General features: G+C 44.0%; 1 protein-coding gene across 3 annotated transcripts in view; it reads left to right on the top strand.

Annotated features, from left to right (window-relative positions):
- The window catches only part of rasal1a (RAS protein activator like 1a (GAP1 like)), a 278,029-nt gene that overhangs the window by 220,422 nt on the left and 38,381 nt on the right, over positions 1 to 19,226 (top strand). For all 3 annotated transcript variants that reach the window (XR_013889047.1, XM_080208234.1, XM_080208233.1), the window contains exons 16-17: positions 1,314 to 1,455; positions 16,861 to 17,033. Coding sequence is in view for 2 of the 3 variants with exons in the window: in XM_080208234.1 (XP_080064360.1) it covers positions 1,314 to 1,455; positions 16,861 to 17,033 (315 nt within the window). In the remaining variant the exon portion in view is untranslated. The remainder of the gene's footprint in view (positions 1 to 1,313; positions 1,456 to 16,860; positions 17,034 to 19,226) is intronic.

The raw sequence follows: 19,226 nt of genomic DNA, 5'->3' as shown, positions 1-19,226 counted from the left end.
GTAGCTGGAAAGTCCCAGTCCAGGTATCAGAATGGCACAGTCAAACAGGCCTGTTTTTGTATTGTATAAATATAGCTGACCAAAGCACAATAGTCAGGGATTTGAAACAACTAGCGAGGAGGGTACAGATATATGAACCACGGTCAGAAGAGGTAGGTTGAAGGCTGAATATTGGAAGGTTGATTACAATATGCAAAAAAAAAATTATATTAAAAAAAATTCAGTATGTCAGTGCTTAATCATGGAATGGAATCATAGAATCCCTGCGGTGGCACAGTGGTTAGCACTGCGGCCTCACAGGGCCAGGGACCCAGGTTTGATTTCTGGCTTGGGTCACTGTCTGTGTGGAGCCTGTATGTTCTCCCCGTATCTGCATGGGTTTCCTCCAGGTGCTCTGGTTTCCTCCCACACTCCAGAGATGTGCGGGTTAGTTTGTTTGGCTGTGCTAAATTGCCCCTTAGTTCAGGGGGACTAGCTAGGGTAAATGCATGGGGTTACAGGGATAGGTCCTGGCTAGGATTATAGTCAGTGCAGACTCGATGTACCCGGAATAGCCTCCTTCTGTACTATATGGATTCTATGATTCTACAGTGCAGAAGAGGTCATTCGGCCCATCATGTCTACACCAGCAGTAATCCCACCCAGGTCCTATCCCATTATCCCAGGCATATTTACCCCGCTAATCCCCTAACCTACATATCTTAAGACACTAAGGGACAATTCAGCTTGGCAGGAAACCCACACAGACATGGGGAGAACATGCAAACTCCACACAGACAGACACTCAAGGCCAGAATCGAACCAGAGCACCTGAAGGAAATCCGTGCAGACATTGAGAGAACGTCTACTGTGGGAGAAAACCAGAGGAAACCCCCACGCAACACAGGAAACTCCACACAGACAACAACCCAAACTGGGAAATGAACTCTGGTCCTTGGTGCTGTGAGGCAGCAGTGCGAACCACTGTGCCACCCTTAAGCCTTACACAAGCATTATACCAATCGCATGCGCCCCCCCCCCCCCCTCAACTTTTCCCTTCAATCACCTATTTAACCTGTCCTGGAATGTAGGCATGATCTTTGCTTCAATCCCTAATTTTGCTGATGCATCCTCCTGCCTCATATCGCACTGTTTAAAAGGGAACATTTCTCCTGCTCTCTGCCTGCAATCTCTTGCATTTAATCCCATAGCTATGTCCCCACATTCTAGACTCCAGAGTCTGCAAATGGTTTAGGACTAAGATCATTTCCGTCAGGGGAAAAGGCAGGTGGTATTGCTTGAGCAATGGGTTGACTTCTGTCTTTCCCTTTCAGGCAGTTCAGAGTATTGGCAACCTGGGCCTTCAGTTGGGACATGGGAAAGAACAGTGGATGACACCCCTTCATCCATTCATTTTACAGAGCGTAAGCTGTGTGAAGGATTTCCTTGACAAGCTCATAGACATCGATAACGAAGGTGATATTTTATGTTCCTGAAATTCAGTTTATAGCTGCAGTAATTATGACTACAGTTTTTCAAGACAGGTATTACGTCTGGATTTGTCCTTGTGACAACAGTGCAGGTATGGGTTTGACGCCAATGTAAGCCTTCTTAACATTGTGGTGCTAACTCTGACAGGCATTTCATAGAATCACACCATAGAATAATAGAATCCCTATAGTGAAGAAGGAGGCTATTTGGCCCCTCAAGCACAATAGTCAGGGATTTGAAAACAACTGATTGCAGTCCCACCCGGGTCCTATCCCTGTAATCCCATGTATTTACCCTACTAATCCCCCAGACATTAAGGGGCAATTTGGCACGGCCAATGCACCCGACCCCATATCTTTGGACAGTGGGAGGAAACCAGAGCACCCGAAGGAAACCCACACAGACATGGGGGAGAATATGCAAACTCCACACAGACAGTGACCAGAATTGAACTCAGGTCCCTGGCTTTGTGAGGCAGCAGTGCTAACCACTGTGCCGCCCTTGTTTGTTCATCATGGAGGCGATTTCCTACAGGTGCAACAGAATCATAACCATGTTCTCGAACAATGAAGTCCTGATTTCCAAGACGGCATACCAAGAAAATATCCCTTTTGTGTATAAGCAAACAAACCTGGCGAATGATGGTGAAGCTAGGTGAAAAAAGCCTCTTTGTTTTGTCTTTTCTAAATGTTTGCTTGTTTTGATTGACATGTTTTGTGTTGAGGATTTAATGAGTAATATATTTCTGGAGTCAGAACCTATCAGGAAATACTGGATCTTCTGGTATGCATGGTGTAATTCCCCAGAGGGTGAGGCACTTCAGCAAAGTTAATCCAGATAGACTTTTATCCATTTTTTCATTAAATAGGCAGACTCTAGAATCATAGAATCCCTATGGTGCAGAAGGAGGCCATTCTGCCCATCGAGTCTGCACCGACAACAATCGCACCCTGGCCCTATTTCCGCAATCCCACATATTTACTCTGCTAATCTCCCTGACATTAGGGGCAAATTATCATGGCCAATCAACCACACATCTTTGGATTGTGGAAGGAAAAGCAGAGCACCCAGAGGAAACCAACAGACATGGGGAGAGTGTGCAATCTCCACACAGACAGTGACCTGAGGCCAGAATTGAACCTGGGTCCCTGGCACTGTGAGACAGCAATGTTGACCACTGTGCCAACATGTCGCTCCCAAACAGCTAAGTAGAGAAATAGAGGAATCACTGAAACTATAAGAATCCTTTCATGGTAGTTAATTTAATTTAGTTTACCCTGGGCCTCATTTACAATCATTAAAACAGTATGCAAAGTGTCAATTTTTTCTGACTACAGATCCTGGTATTTGTACCTCACATCTTACCAAAAAAATTCTAAGTGCTGAATGAACGTAAAAACAGCAGAGTTTCAGATCAGCTTTTTTCAGCGAGAGGAAAAAATAAAATCTTATGATACTTAGAAAAGAAAATAGGGCAAAGTGTATTTCTCGCCAGTAGTGGGAGTCGATGGAGTCTATTCATGCTGGGAAGCCAGCTGATGACTGTTGGAGTGCACTATTGCACATGCACCCTGAACTCCCAGTGCACAGTCGAAAGCACACAGTGCACTGAGAGATTGTCACTACCCTATTCCCCCTTGATATTGCAGCTCACCCCAGATCGCAGCCTCTCTTACAATGTTTCCAGCTTGCCATGACAATCAACAAGCATGACAAACTGATAAGATCGCCACCCACAGTCTTCAGGGGAAGATCTCAGTCTATAAAGTGGAATTATAAATGTAATACTGGTGGCTGAATATATTTCATCAGAGAGGATGAAGGAATGAAAGTGTTATGCCTGGTGGGATATGGGTAAAGTCAGGCAGACAAGTCAGATGACAGGTTAGCAACTGAATGGCAGGACAATGGGCTAAATGAAGTGTTACTATCATGTCTGAAGATTAATGTTTGTGGATGTGATAGTCTTTGTCTGCTGTTGTAGCCAGGTACAGAAATTGGAAGTTGCAGTTTTACATATCAGTTTCTCCAGAACGTCGGAACTTCAGTGTTGGAGATGCCTCACTCGTGTAGAAGCAACCACCTAGAATTGTGCTAGTAATACATCTTCAGGAATAGGCCACATCACCTTCATAACAGGAAGGATCGAATACAGATGACACTTGCGTTGCGTGGAATTGGAAAGATATGTTCCCTCTCTTTGGCACTGGCCATGATGTCAAATGGCCTTTGGTGCAATCGATTAATCCATTCCCTCACAAACAGCAGATACTAAAGCATTGAGGAAAGATTGAGGGAGATGGGTTTATCCGAGGTGTCTTTGGTGTAACTTAACAGAAATTTTCAGTTAAGAAAAAGAGTTGATAAAAATCACACAGTTAAATTGCTGCACAGACGGGTGTTTTGAAAAATAGAAATTCTTATTTGAAAATGTGGGAATTCAGTTAGCTTCCAATGCAGAAAAATTGGTATTTCAGATATGGTACAGAGAAGGGCTAATGAAACAGGCAGTATAATAGGTTCAGGAGATACGTTTCTGAAGAAAATAATGATATATCGATATAGTGAAAAGTCAGACACATCAGATTGAAATCAATCAGGAAGAATTGTGCATTGGTTGAGACAAATGACCTTTTCCAGTTTCGAAGTCTCTCTACCTCCATTTCACATGGCTAAAAATACTGCTGTAATAAGTTGCCAAGGTACATGAGTACAGCAAGCGAGTATGTGTGCATGGTGCATGCAAACAAATAAACAGACATTCACACAGACACACGTGCACACACAGACACAGCTACATATACACTGTCACATGCACACATACACTCTCTCTCATGCACACACACACACACACACACACACACACAGTCAGACAGACAGACACACTCACATACATACACAGGCAGACACAAACAAACAGACACACATAAACACACAACACACACAAACAGGCAGACACACAGACACAGACAAACAGACACACATGCACAGACACACTCACATTCACACGTACACACAGTGAATATGTTCTTATTCAGGTGACATTTGTTTTTCATTAATTTGTGACAACGTGAAGCCTCTGACTAACCCAGTTAAAATATGAGGATGTTTTACTTACAGATGGAGCGCAGGTGAAGTTGTCCAACTTTATCTCTTGCCTATTGATCTAGAAAGATCTACTGCAAACTCTGGCCTCACTTCTCTGCTCATCTCAAGAAAATGATAAAATGCAGTGTTAGGATTTCAAAGCCTTACTTTCTATAAGACAGGCAACATGCTCACTTTCTGTCAGTTTTTTCTCAATGATTGGTCAAACATCATTCGTTACTACATTTTATGTTGGGTAATTGTTCTGATAGCCTTGAAATAGTTGCTGAAATATCAGGAAATTGAAGGACCTTCTGTGTGGTACGCAACCAGCAAACATGTTTGCCACATTGGGTGGGATCCTCTGGTCCCACCCGAAGATGACCCTTCCCCCCCGCTCCCCCCCCACCCCCCACCCCAAGGTGGGTTTCTCTGCAGCGGGATAGGCGAGCCATACAAAACACCATGGACATTGGTGGGAACAGAGGATCAGGCCAGCGGCCAATGGGGAGCCACCTCCATGTCAGAATCCATGCCATGGGAAAATCCCACCCATTATATAAGTTTGTGACGTATAAAGCGATTGTAGGCTTGTTGTTTTCAAGAGGTTTTACGTCTTTCCTGATGCTGGCTTTGAAATTCCCATTGCAAATAACATGAATACCTCATTCTCATGGGTTGGAAAATGTTCAACGATTAAATTACATTTCCTATAAAACTCTCTGTAGCACACTGTACACTTCAAAACAGTTCCTGAAACCTTTTCTTTATTAAAAATGTGAACGATTAATCTTGTGTCAGGAAGCTTTTAACACTGAAATTTCATTTGAATTAAATGAGATGTTGAGGTTATAGCCACCACACATACATGGTATTCAAATTCAGATTTTATTCAAATCCACCAGCTGCAGCTCAAGATGAATGTCATGGTTTCAACTCCCAATACCTAGTTTCAGTTTAGTGACAACTTCAATGAGAAAGACACCCTCAGGGTAGTTAGAGATTTGATGGGACGAGTGGCCTTTTTCATCCTGTGCCTTTGTACATTCTCGATCATAAACCATCAGGGACTACTCTATATTTTGCTGCATTATTCTCCAGTACTGTGGGATAGTCTTTCTCTTACATGTCAGCCATAAGAGCTTGGCAATTTGCAAGATCTTATCACAAAATCGTGTTTAAGCTGCTCATGATTTCATATTCATTCGTTTTAATGGACAATGGTAGTACAGAACCTAAGTGTTGCTGGAAAAAAAGACATGCTGTTGAAGTTTTTCATTGTACACTCATCAGGACAGACACAAGAACACCAAATTTAAAAAGGAACAATTTACTACGATGGGACACTGTCCATTGGCACATTCCACATGACAATGCCTCAATCAGAGTTGACCTGCCTTTTCTTGAATTTAAACAAAATCTTGAGGCAAAACTGTTTCCTGGCGCATTCATCATGGCAACACCTCAACCAGAGTCCACTTGCCAACTGTTAACCTTTTTCCTTATGCTGCATTCAGTGTTGTTCCCTTTGAAATTTGGTATTTTTGCATCTGTCCTGATGAGTGCCAGACAAAACGCTTTGAAAGCATGTCTCTATTTCTAGCAGCGGACAAAAAAAATTATAAGCAACTTGAGCTCAGTTTCATGATCAGAATCTTTTCCCTGTCATTATAAAACGCCCTGGCATCGGCGATATTCCAATTATTTGCATTCTTTTCAGATAACCCCTCTAGCTTGCATGTACGATCATTCAGTTTGTATAAAAACTCTGACCTTTAAGTTGGAATGATGTTTATGCTGCCCAAACTCAGCTAGAAGCAGTCGCTATCACAGAAGGAACAGATCACTTTTCAATATCAGCCATGTGTAACATCTGTCACTCTACACAGTGGTCCTGAATTTCAACATGAGCATGGAGAGTGTTCAGTAATCCGTCTGTTTATTCCTGTGCAGGTGACAGAAGAACGGAATCTCTCAATATAGAAAGAAAAGTTATGAATGTTGGAGGTTTGCATTGGGCGGCAAATTGGAGTTAGAGCCCAAGATCAGCCATGATTGTATTGAATGTCTGAGCATGCTCAATGGGGCACGTGGCCTACTCCTTGGGTGGCACAATGGTTAGCATCGCTGCCTCACCGTGCCAGTGTCCCGGGTTCGATCCCAGCCTTGCATCACTGCCTGTGTGGAGTTTGCACATTCTCCCTGTGTCTGTGTGGATTTCCTCTGGGTGCAGCGGTTCCCTCCCATGGTCCAAAGATGTGTGGGTTAGGTTGATTGGCCATGATAAATTGCCCCTTAGTGTCAGAGGGGCTAGCAGGGTAAATACATGGGGTTACAGGGGGAGGGCTTGGGTGGAATTGTTGTCAGTGCGGTTTTGATGAGTGATAGGCCCTCTTTCTGCACTGTAGGGATTGTATGATTCTGTGATACTTCTTTTGTTCCTAATTACAAAATAATTAGCTTTTTGAGAAGACAGCATTTGAAAGAAGAGAGATCTGTGGAAGAGGCTGTCCACCAAACCTCAATCCCAGTGAAGGGTTCCACCCCAAATATTAAACTCTCTTTCCCTTTCAAACACTGGCTATCACAGTAGCACAGTGGTTAGCACTGCATCTTCACAACGCCAGGGACTCGGGCTTGATTCCTAGCTTGGGTCACTGTCTGTGTGGAGTCTGCACATCCTCCCCGTTTCTGCGTGGGTTTCCTCCCACACTCAAAAGACTTGTGGGTTGAATGGATTGACCATGATAAATTGCCTCTTAGTGTCAGGGGGACCAGTTAGGGTAAGTGCTTGAGGTTATGGGAATAGGGCCTGGGAAGGATTGTAGTCAGTGCAGACACGATGGGCTGAATGGCCTCCTTCTGCACTGTAGGGATTCTATTCTATGACTGTGTTGTCAACTCAGTTTGTTGGCTTTAGACATTTTAAGTTGCGCTATATTCAGAATGGGCTGGACAGCACATCTAAGAATAGCCAGGATCCTTGATATTTTTTGGATATTGGCAACTGCATTTTGAGAAAATTAATGAATTTATTAAACTGATGAATTCTTTTGTAATGTCTGACGATGCCTATGGAAAAGCAGCTGCTTGCTGGATGACAGGGTTGCTAAGGAGATTCGGTATTCCAAATGTTGATGTTCGATTTCACTACACTTGCTGCTGTGATCTTAACTCTTTTCAGTCCATCAGGAGGGAGAGAGAAAGCAGGGAATGTGCCTTGTGTTATTGCTCCAGGGTCAGGGTTCACCCGCTATCCAATATTTGAGCCGTTTGTCACCTGGGTTATGGGAGAATGATTTAAGTGTACCACTTCCGTGGGTTAACACGCAACATGTGGAGCTGGTTTCCATGCAGACAGCTGCCAGTTGCTACCACAATAATTTGCGAGTTCAGCGCCCGCTGTGAGCTTGAGACAACTGTGGGTGCCTTGATGTTAGTAATTACTGCTGTCTGTCTGGCAGCCTTGTAGTGAAGCTGTTCAGATGCGTTTGTGTGCCAGTGACACATTCTCCATCATGTCATGACCCTGAGGGTTCAGCTGGAGTGGCAATAACAGGATCCCAGAAGGAAAAGAGCAGGTTGGAGCGATATTCCTGCTTCCCCCGTTTGACTGTCTCTCTTTCCCTTCTGGGATGTGGATGTGACCCGACCTGAGTCTCAATGCAATTGGAAAGTGTGTTTAAAGACCAGTAACATCACTGACTGCTCGCAGCACGGTGGCACAGTGCTTAGCACTGCTGCCTCACAGTTCCAGGGACCCAGGTTTCATTCCCGGCTTGGGTCACTGTTTGTGCAGAGTCTGTATTTTCTCCCTGTGTCTGCGTGGGTTTCCTCCCACACACCAAAAGATGTGTTGATTAGGTGCATTGGCCATGCTAAATTCTCCCTCAGTGTCCCCAAACAGGTGCAGGAGTGTGGCAACTAGGGGATTGTCACAGTAACTTCATTGCGGTGTTAATGTCAACCTACTTGTGACACTCGTAAATAAACTGAAACTCAAACTTCCAATGAGTTGGGAGCCAGTGACATAAGCATAAATGCAAAAAACAATATGGCCAAGTTTCTCCCTGACTTTAGCTGGAGGCAGGGTAGTGATCACTTGGGTACAGTTTAGGACAACCAGCCTGATATTTTGAGGGAAGCCTTGTTCTCATTATTTCTACATCTCATGTTGTGAAACCTTTAGAGACTCTCAGCCAGCTTATGCACAGTGAAATAATGGTTAGCACTGCTGCCTCACAGTGCCAGGGACTCGAGTTCGATTCCATTCTCGGTCACTATGTGGAGTTTGCACATTCTCCCTGTGTCTGCGTGGGTTTTCTCCGGGTGCTCCGGTTTCCTTCCACAGTCCAAAGATGTGCGGGTCAGGTGGATTGGCCATGCTAAATCGACCCTAGTGTCAGGCAGATTAGCAGGGTAAATATGTGGGGTTGTGGGAATAGGGCCTGGGTTGGATTCTGGTTGGTGCAGACTCGATGGGCCGAATGGACTCCTTCTGCACTGTAGGGATTCTGTGAAACACTGCACCTCCGGCCAAAATCCCATCTCCAACTTGGAATGTCTTGAAATGCCAACCAGCAGAGAGCCTCCAGAACAGTGGCTGATTGCCAAATGGATTAACTATAATTTGATTGTAAGGATTGATTATTATCTCTGCTGCAACAAGACTTTCTAGGCACTGGCTTAATTTTGCATATGGCCTAAAGGCAGAGGAGACTTGGTCTGAATGAGACAACAAGGTGAGAAGCTTCCGGGCCACTACCTCTCATCTGAAAATTGGCATCGGCAATTAAAAATCGGGGATGGGTCCCTCGCACATCACTGTTAGGGATCAGATCAGAAACTCCAAGGTGCATTATGAAGTTAGCCTAGACCCTAACGTTTATTGATTTTTGGCATTCGGGTAGCATGAGGAGGGAAGCAGTGGCCTAATGGTTTTATACCTGGAGTATGGTGTGCAGTTTTGGTATCTGAAAAAGGATGTCCTGGCTATAGAGGTAGCACATTGAAGGTTTGCCAGGCTGATTTCTGGAATAGCAGGTTTGTCATATGAGGTCAGACTAAATCGGTTAGGATTATATTCATTGGAGTTTAAAAGAGTGAGAGAGGATCTCATGGAAACTTATAAACTTTAACAGTAGTAGACAGGGTAGATTCAGAAACAATGTACCCAATGGTGAGGGAGTCCTCACCAGTTAGAACTAGGGGTTGTTGTGCCTGCCGCACAGTCTGTTTTAATCCTTATACGATGGACAAAGAACTGTGAGCAGACGTCTTGTTAGTACAACCAATATTTATTTAAACCCACACAATCAATAATCACCCACCCAACCAACGATAAGTTATCTTACAGGAAAATACTAAAGTTCAAGTCCAATACAAGACCTTGACTTAACTTTGCGTGACTGGCAAGTACCCAAGCAGATATTGGCCTTTATCTGTGTGCTGGTCTGGGTAGTCGTCTGCGTAGTCTGGTCCTGTGGTCTGGTCTGACACTCTGGCTCTGGTCTTTCTTCCTTCCTTCTCGGGTGTGGTGGCTCTCCTCATGCTGGTCGTCGCTGGCAATGTTCACCATAGTTGTAGTTTGTTCATGGGGTCAGAGAGAGATAACGATTCCTGGTTGCGCAGCATCCTTTATACCCCATTGGGTTTCGCACCCCTTTTGGCCACTGCCAATCAATCGATCAGGACTTGATCACCTTGATCAATAAACCCAGTTGGGTGCTGCCACACCAATCTCTGGGTGTGTCCCCAGTGGCCATATCTGTAGGTGCTGGAGGCACATACGTTCCCTGCAAACAAGGGGCCACGACGCCCTCATGTCTGGTAAACAACCCAGTGTGACCAGGAAGTCTCTCTCATCCTGGAGATGACCCGTATCCTGTTTATTCACTCGTCAGGGTTGCAGCTTGTTTGTCTCTGTCTTTAAACTGCAGCCTGTCGTTTTAGTTCTTGTCCAATTGTCCCAGAGTGCTTTACAAATCGCCATTTTAGATGGCCATTTGGCCACAGGCTCATAGTTTGAGGATAAGGGGTAAACCTTTTAGGACTGAGGTGAGAAGAAATTTTTTCACCTTGACGGTGGTGAATGTATGAAATCACTACCACAGAATGTAGTTGAGGCCAAAATGTTGTCTGTTTTCAAAAAGAAATTAGATACAGCTCTTGGGGTATAGGGATTAAAGGATATGGGGGGAAGGGGTATCAGCCATGATGAATGGCGGAGCAGGCTCGAAGGGCTGAATTGTCTTCTCCTGCTTCTAGTTTCTATGTTTCACTCCAGATATGATTCAATTGGCCCAACAGGAAGCTTTTATTGGACCAGCTTTATTTAAGTACAGTTAGAATATAAAAAAATTAGCATAACTTTTACCAATTAGAATAGTTAAACATGACAAATTGTAATTCTTAACAGCTAGCTATCTCCATTGTTCCAATTGCAAACCGTACCCCATAGACATAAAACCCTTCTTCAGAACCTGTTAGCACCAAAAGAAAAATGCTCACATGGATGCTAGACTTCCAGCCCTTTAATACCTGTGGGCAGAGATCCAGACAGATACTTGTTTTCTGACTCTCAAATAACCACCTCCAGAGAAAGCTTCACCCCCGTACAGCAGAATCTCAGAGAAAGCGACTTATTTCCTTGTAGATTCCAATCTCCAGCTCCAAAGAAAGAGAGACACTGCTCTCCAACAACTCCAAGCATCATCTAAGCTTGATTTCTCTGTGTAAGCCTAGCTCCGTAAAAAGTCTGACAACACCAGGTTTTAGTCCAACCTATTTATTTGATAATAGACTCACAAGCTTTCGGGGTTAGTCCCTTCGTCAGGTGAATGGAGAGTTCTGGCCTCAGACAGAGCATATAAAGCACAGACAGTTTAGAGATTACTGATTAGAATGCGAATCCTTACACCTAACCTGCTGTTCAAGACCTGAAGTGGCTGATAATGTGAGTGGAAGGAGCACTGATCACAGTTTAAAGAGATGTGTATTGTCTCCAGACAGTACAGTAAGTGAGGTTTTGCAAACCCAGGCAAGTCACGGGGGTTACAGATAGTGCGACATGAACCCAAGATCCCTGTTGAGACCGTCCTCGTGTGCGGAACTTGGCTATCAGTCTCTGTTCACCCAGCCACATGATTTTCTGTCTATCAACTAATCAAGTCCTAGTCTGGGGGAACACTAAAATAATAGAACAGCATTAGTTCAGATTGAAACCAACATTCTAGCAAATAGGAGCGATTACGCTGTTGCAGTTACATTGCAGGTTGAAGGGTACAGACCAAACGGTTAGAACAGGCTGTAAAATAAACTACCCTGCACAAGATACATGACTCAAATACATTTCTTAAAGGCACAGTGTCATCACAGCCCCTTTTATGCTGAAGGCCAGCCTGTTGCAATTTGTAAGCAGGCCTGTAATTGGGTGAGGATCCTATCAACCCAAAACAGGACTTAAACTAGGCGGCAAATTGGAATTGAAGCCCAAGATTAGCCATGATCGTGTTGAATGGCTGAGCAGGTTCAATGGGCCATGTAGCCTACTCCTTGGGCAGCATGGTGGCACAATAATTAGTACCGCTACCCCACAACACCAGGGCCCCGGCCTGTTTAAATATACAAATCTGGGTCTTACGCTGATTGTGATACTCTGATTGCAATCTTTAGATATAAATTGACACAGTGCAGGGTATGGGCCATATGAACATGCAAATGAATGAACAAGGAGTCGGAGTAGGCCATTCAGCCTCTTGAGCCTGCTCCACCATTTAATTAGATCATGGCTAACCTGATAGTAACCACAAACCTACACCCCACCTATCCCCAAAAACCTATCACCCCCTCAAGAATCTATCCACTTCCATCTTAAAAATATTCAAGGACTCTGCCTCCACTGCCTTTACTGGGGGAGAGTTCCAAAGACTCACGAGGCCTCTGAGAGAAAGAATTTCATCTCACGTCCATTTTAAATGGATGATCCCCCCCCCCCCCCCCCCCCCCCCCCCGGCCTTCTTATTAAACAGTGATCCCTCATTCTAGATTCTGCCACAAGAGGAAACAGCCTCTCCACATTCTCCCTGTCAACTCCCTTCAGGACCTCATTGAAGTGGTGGAGGCTACCTCTTTGAATATATTTAAGTCATGGGTTGATAGGTTTCTGATGGACAGGGGAATTAAGGGTTATGGGGAGAGGGCGGGAAAGTGGAACTGAGCTACTTCAGATCAGCCATGATCTTATTGAATGGCGGGGTAGGCTCGAAGGGCTAGATGGCCTACTCCTGCTCCTATTTCTTATGTTCTTATCTCATAAGTTTCAATCAGTTCACCTCTTCTAAACTCCGGCGGATACCAGCCTAACCTGTCCAATCTTTCCTCAAAACAACTCACCCATTCCAGGTATTAGTCTGAGCTGCTTCCACGCATTTACATCTTTCCTTAAATGAAGTGACCAATATTGTACACACTACTCCAGATACCTATTCCTCCAGGTTGTACCACATACTGAGCAGCTTAACCAGAATTCTTAAAAGGTCAACGGGAGACTGCAATACGGGCCCAAAGCTCAATTTCTTTATCGGTGGGCCTCCAGGGTGGTCCTCTCGGGCCCTTATTTAAAATAGCCCGGCCTCCGCTTGGCCCGTTCAACCCCGGAATGGGGGACAGTTCTTTTCCTCAAAGAGCTGGTCAGCTCCAGCCTGTGGGCTGATAGTGATGTGTTATTGAGACCAAGATCTCAGAGCAGCCTGGGCCTGGCACTGGAGCCCATCTGACAGATATGGGAGTTACCCTGCCTACTTTGGGCCTGTTTCTGAGCGTGATTTAATAATTGTTACCACTATTTCTACTGAACGGTATTTGAATTATTCATAATATAGTCGCTTCAAATTTGAGTTTCATGTTTCCAGGTTCTATTTGGCATAACATTTAGAATCATGGAATCCCTACAGTGCAGACGGAGGCCATGTGGTCCATCGAGTCTGTTCCAGTTCTCTGAAAGAGCATCTTACCCAGCCTTATCCCTGTAACCCCATGTATTTACCCTCTAATCACCCAACCTACAAGTCAATGGACGCTAAGGGGCAACTTTAGCATGGCCAATCCACCTAACCCACACATCTTCAGTCTGTGGGAGGAAACCGGAGCACCCGGAGGAAACCCACTCAGGCATGGGGAGAACATGCAAACTCTGCACAGACAGTGACCCGAGGCTAGAACCAAACCCGGGTCCCTGGGGCTGTGAGGCAGCACGCTGCCCAACTTAGTGTTCAAAGTTGTTTTTATTCAAAAGCTTCATGTTGTTTGGGCAAGTTGAATAAGCAATTATACTTTTTATTTAAATGTGTGATTTACGCATAGTTTGCAGGATGCTCTGACACACTCTCCTCTTTGGCAAGGTAATGCTGGATAATATGTGGAACTATAGACACTAAACACACCCGTATTTCTGCAATTCCTGCCATTGTAGCAGCACATTCCATTATCCTTCTGTTTTATTGCATAAGCAATTTGCTTTGATGGTTAAAGGTTCCCCAAGCCTGACATGCTGCGTGTCGTATTGACATTTCCTTCAGTTTGGCATTTGTGTAACTGTGCCCCCTCTGCTGGCCATTTCCAGTCAACACAACTGCTCAAAGCAAATATACATCTTCCAAATGCACAACGCATCTGCTCCAATTGTCCCAGAGTGTCCCAGGGTGTGAAGAGGTGTCTGTGTGTTTGTCTGTGTGTGTGTGTGTGTGTGTGTGTGCCTGTGTCTGTGTGAACAAACACACATTCACATTTTGGAGAGGTGAGAGGGGGTAATTATTCATAGATTAATGAGTGATATAATTCAGTAACTAAATTTTAATCTTGCTGCACTGTATAGTAAAGAAAGAATTTGTAATTATTTAGTTCCTTTGATTTGATTTATTATTAGCACATGTATTAACATACAGTCAGAAGTATTGTTTCTTGTGCACTATAAAGACAAAACATACCATTCATACAGAAGGAAACAAGAGTGCAGAACGCAGAGTTACAATCATAGCTAGGGTGCAGAGAAAGATCAAATTAATGCAAGGTAAATCCATTCAAAATTCTGAGGGCAGGAGGGAAGAAGCTGTTCTTGAGTAGGTTGGTATGTGACCTCAGACTTTTGTATCTTCTTCCTGATGGAAGAAGTGGAAGAGAGAATGTCCGGGGTGCGTGGGGTCCTTAATTATGCTGGTTGTTTTACCGAGACAGCGGGAAGTGTAGACAGATAGTCAATGGATGGGAGGCTGGTTTGCGTGATGGATTGGGCTACAGTCACAACCTTTTGTAGTTCGTTGCGGTCTTGGGCAAAGCAGGAGCCATACCAAGCTGTGATACAACCAGAAAGAATGCTTCCTATGGTACTTCGGTAAAAGTTGATGAGAGTTGTAGCTGATATGTCAAATCTCCTTAGTCTTCTGAGAAAGTAGAGGCATGGGGGACCAGGACGGATTGTTGGTGATCTGGACACCTAAAAACTTGAAGCTCTCGACCCTTTCTACTTTGTCCTTGTTGGTGTAGACAGGTGCGTGTTCTCCTTTACACTTCCTAAAGTCGATGACAATCTCCTTTATTTTGTTGACATTAAGGGAGAGATTATTATTGCCGCCCCAGTTCACCAGATTCTCCTGTACTCTGTCTCATTATTGTTTGAGATCTGACCCACTACGGTGGTGTCATCAGGAGGGGAATTTGGCCACACAATCATAGGTGTATAAGGAGTGTAGTAGGAGGCTGAGATCACAGCCTTGTGGGGCACCGGTTTTGAGGATGATCATGGAGGAGATGTTGTTACCTGTCCTTATTGACTTTGGTCTGTGGGTCAGGATGTTCAGGATCCAGTCACAGAGGGAGATGCCGAGACCCAGGTCACTGACGTTGGAGATGACTTTTGTGGGAATAATGGTGTTGAAGGCTGAGCTGTAATCAATAAATAGGAATCTGACATTGGCGTCCTTGTTATCTAAGTGTTCCAGGGTTGAGTGCAGAGCCAGGGAGATGGCATCTGCTGTGGATCTGTTGCGGCGGTAGGCAAACTGTAGTGGATCCATGTAGCCCGGGATTGATTCGTGAAATGACTAACCTTTTGAAGCACTTCATAATGATGGCTGTCAGAGCCATGGGCTGATAAAGAGAGGTTGAAGATTTCCATGAATACCCCGGCAGCTGATCCGTGCAGGATCTGAGTGCTTGTCCGGAAACCCTATCTGGCCCAGTCACTTTCTGTGAGCTTGAGAAAACTGCTCTGACATCTGCAATATTGACCTCCAGATATAGGTTCATCCAGTGCTTCTAGGGTGGAGGGCATGGTCTCACTGACCTCTTGCTCAAAACAGGCATAGAATGCATTGAGCTGATCAGGGAAGGGTGCATTGGAGCTGGCAATTTTAATGCCTTCATCTTTCATGTCCTTAGGATATCCCAGCCCACTTGCATAATATCGTAATGATAAACAATTTCTTTTATATTCATTCATGGGATGTGTGTGTCACTGACTGGGCCTACATTTGTTGCCTATCTCTGACGGCTGTTAAGAATCGACCACATTGCCTGGATCTGGAGTCATATGTAGGCCAGGCCAGGTAAAGATGGCAGTTTCCTTCCGTAAAGGACATTAGTGAACCAGATGGATTTTTATGACGATCGACAGTGGTTTTGTGGGTATCATTAGGGTTTTAAATCCAGATTTTTATTGAATTCAAATTTCACCATCTGCCATGGTGTGATTCAAACCTGGTCCTCAGAACATTAATTGAGTTTCTGGATTAATATTTTTGCAATAATACCACTCAGCCATCGTTTCTCCTTGATATTAATATAGAAATTCTGAGTGAGTCTTGAACAAGTTCATAGGCTTCTATAGTCCCTCTATTACAATTTTGTCTTTTAACTATTACAATTTTGTCTTTTAAAAAGCATTTAGACAATTACATGGGTAAAATGGTAATAGAGGGATATGAGCCAAATGCGGGCAACTGGGACTAGCTTAGTAGTTTGAAAAAGAAGGGTGGCATGGACAAGTTGGGCCGAAGGGCCTGTTTCCACGCTATAAACCTGTATGACTATGGCTCTATGATATGGGAATAACCATTCTTGAAGTAACAATTCCAATTTGTTGGCACTTGGTGGAAATTTCCACAAGGTGGTCAAAGGTAAATAACTATTTGGGCATGGGGTATATTGCCTCTTGCTTCTTATGTGAAGAACCCTTTCCAATCCCTGAAGAAATGAAAGTACTTAAAAGGCATCACAAGTCACATTGTGTAACTTTTCTCTTCCTAGGTACTGAACTTCAGCAACGGGTAGTGTTTCATCCTTCAGTGACGATTAAGGAAGGCTATTTACACAAACGAAAAGCAGAGGGAGTCAACCTTGTTACTCGTTTCACTTTCAAGAAGCGCTACTTCTGGCTTAGTAGTGAAACATTGTCATATGCCAAGACTCCGGATTGGCAGGTAAGGGAGATTAGTTTTAGTGATAACATGGAACTCTGAGTCATAGATCTAAGGATTAATATATCAACACTGATTCTGTGGAAAGGTAGTATCCAGCCCTATACAGCTGTGAAAGCTGGGTTTCTTTTTGACCTGAGATTCTTGACGGCCTTTTTTGTTTTGAAATAGATTGGTTATTTCAATCCAAACTGGATCAAATTCCTGTATTTCCCAAATAGAAACAGCTCAAGTCCAAAGGTTAGGTGGATTGGCCATGCTAAATTGACCCTTAGTGTCCCCAAGATATGTAGGTTAGATGGATTAGCTGTGTGGGGTTACAGGGATAAGGTAGGGGGAAGGGGGGGAAGGAGGGACTGGATAAGGTGAGAGCCAATGCAGTCTTGATGGGCTGAAAGGCCTCCTTCTGCACTGTAGAGTTTCCATGATCTGTGTCTGCAGATAGTTACGGTTTCACCTCAAACAAGGGGAAGTAATCCGGCGCACATGGGAACCTACTAGGACGGCCGAACGAGTCCACTCTGAGGAAGGTAAATCCCTAAAACAAAAACATATCAATCTGTAACTTCTCAAGCAATCCAAAAATGGCAGATATGCTGGCCACATGGGGACTCACTACAATTAACAGACAAATCTAGGAAAAATGCAAATGTTTAAGTATTTAGTCACCTGAAACAATGGGATATTCCTGGCCACAGGATAGCTCGTCACAAGAGCCCTCCCTTAAAAATGTAAATTTCTAGACTGCCTGAATCACCTTGAACAATGGAAGGAACCCTGGCCACAGGGGCACTCACCATGACTAGCAAAGGAAATTCCCGAAGAAAGGGAACCATTAACCCCCCTCAGATCACTTTAAAATAATCATAGAGAATCGTAGAATCTCTACAGTGCAGAAAGAGGCCATTTGGCCCATTGAGTCTGCGCCAACAACAATTCCACCCAGGCCCTATCCTCAACACCCTACAGGACACTCAAGATTCATGACCACTGGACTAGTTATCCAGGCTAATGCACTGGATGGAGGGAGCCATAGAGGTTTACAGCTTGGAAATAGGCCCAACTTGTCCATGGCCCCCCTTTTTTTTAACCCCTAAGCTAATGCCCACATTTGACCCATATCCCTCTATACCCACGTAAGGGTTCAATTCTACCATGGCAGCTGGTGGAATTTGAATTCAGTTTGTAAATCTGGAAGCGTAAACTTGTCTCAGCGATGATGAGCATGAAAACAATCATTGGTTGTTAGGAAAAGACCATCTGGTTCACTAATGTCCTTTAGGGACATTAGGGGAGGTTGAGCCGCAGTGGCATTGTCACTGAATTAGTAATCCAGAGACCCAGGGTAATGCTCTGGGGAGCCAGATTTAAATCCCACCATGGCATTGATGAAATTTGGATTTAAAAAATGGAATTAAAAGCCTAATTATGACCACGAAGTCATTGTCAATTGTTGTAAAAACCCATCTAGTTCACTGGTGTTCTTTAGGGAAGGAAATCTGCCATCCTTACCTGGTCTGGTCTACATGTGACTCCAGCAATGTGGTTGACTCTCACCAGCCCTCTGAAATGGCTGAGCAAACCACTCAGTTCGGGGCAGTTAGGGATAGGCAACAAATGCTGATCCAGCCAGTGTCACCCATGTCCCAAGAATGAAAAATCATTTCCATTTCACTGAATTGTTCCCTTTTATCAATGGATCAGTCGTTAGTTAGTAAGTTATAGTTTACTACATAAAAATCTAAGAGCTAAGGACCAATTGACTTATTGAATGTCATTGTAGATCAGTTTGGATTATTTTTGTTTGGCCTGCTCCTTCGCTGATATCGCCATGTTGTGAGTCCCTCAGCCGATCAGGCAGGAATAGTATTTGAATATTTAAAGGGTTTGTTGGCAGTAATTTCTAAACTATTAACGTTGAGTGAAATGTTCTGTGTTTATACACACAAATGTTTTTTTTAACCTAGAGTGACAGCAACATGATCGAAAGTCACCACATACATGAATAATAAATTAATGTTTATCTAAGGCAAAATAATGTTGCTGACTGTTTACATTTCTCTGCCTGATGTAAACATTGCTCTTTGCAGGATGCTAAAAGTGATGTATTAAAAAGGAGTAGAGGTCAACGTTATTGTATATATTGTGCTCATAAATCTATGGACTGTGACCTCAACTGTTAAGGAAGGAGTCTGC

This window comes from Carcharhinus amblyrhynchos, chromosome 20, assembly GCF_965287045.1.
Source record: "Carcharhinus amblyrhynchos chromosome 20, sCarAmb.v2.hapA, whole genome shotgun sequence".
Classification (NCBI taxonomy): Eukaryota; Metazoa; Chordata; class Chondrichthyes; order Carcharhiniformes; family Carcharhinidae; genus Carcharhinus; species Carcharhinus amblyrhynchos.
The sequence above is the reverse complement of the archived record's forward strand: the minus strand, read 5'-3'. Positions and strand labels throughout refer to the sequence as shown.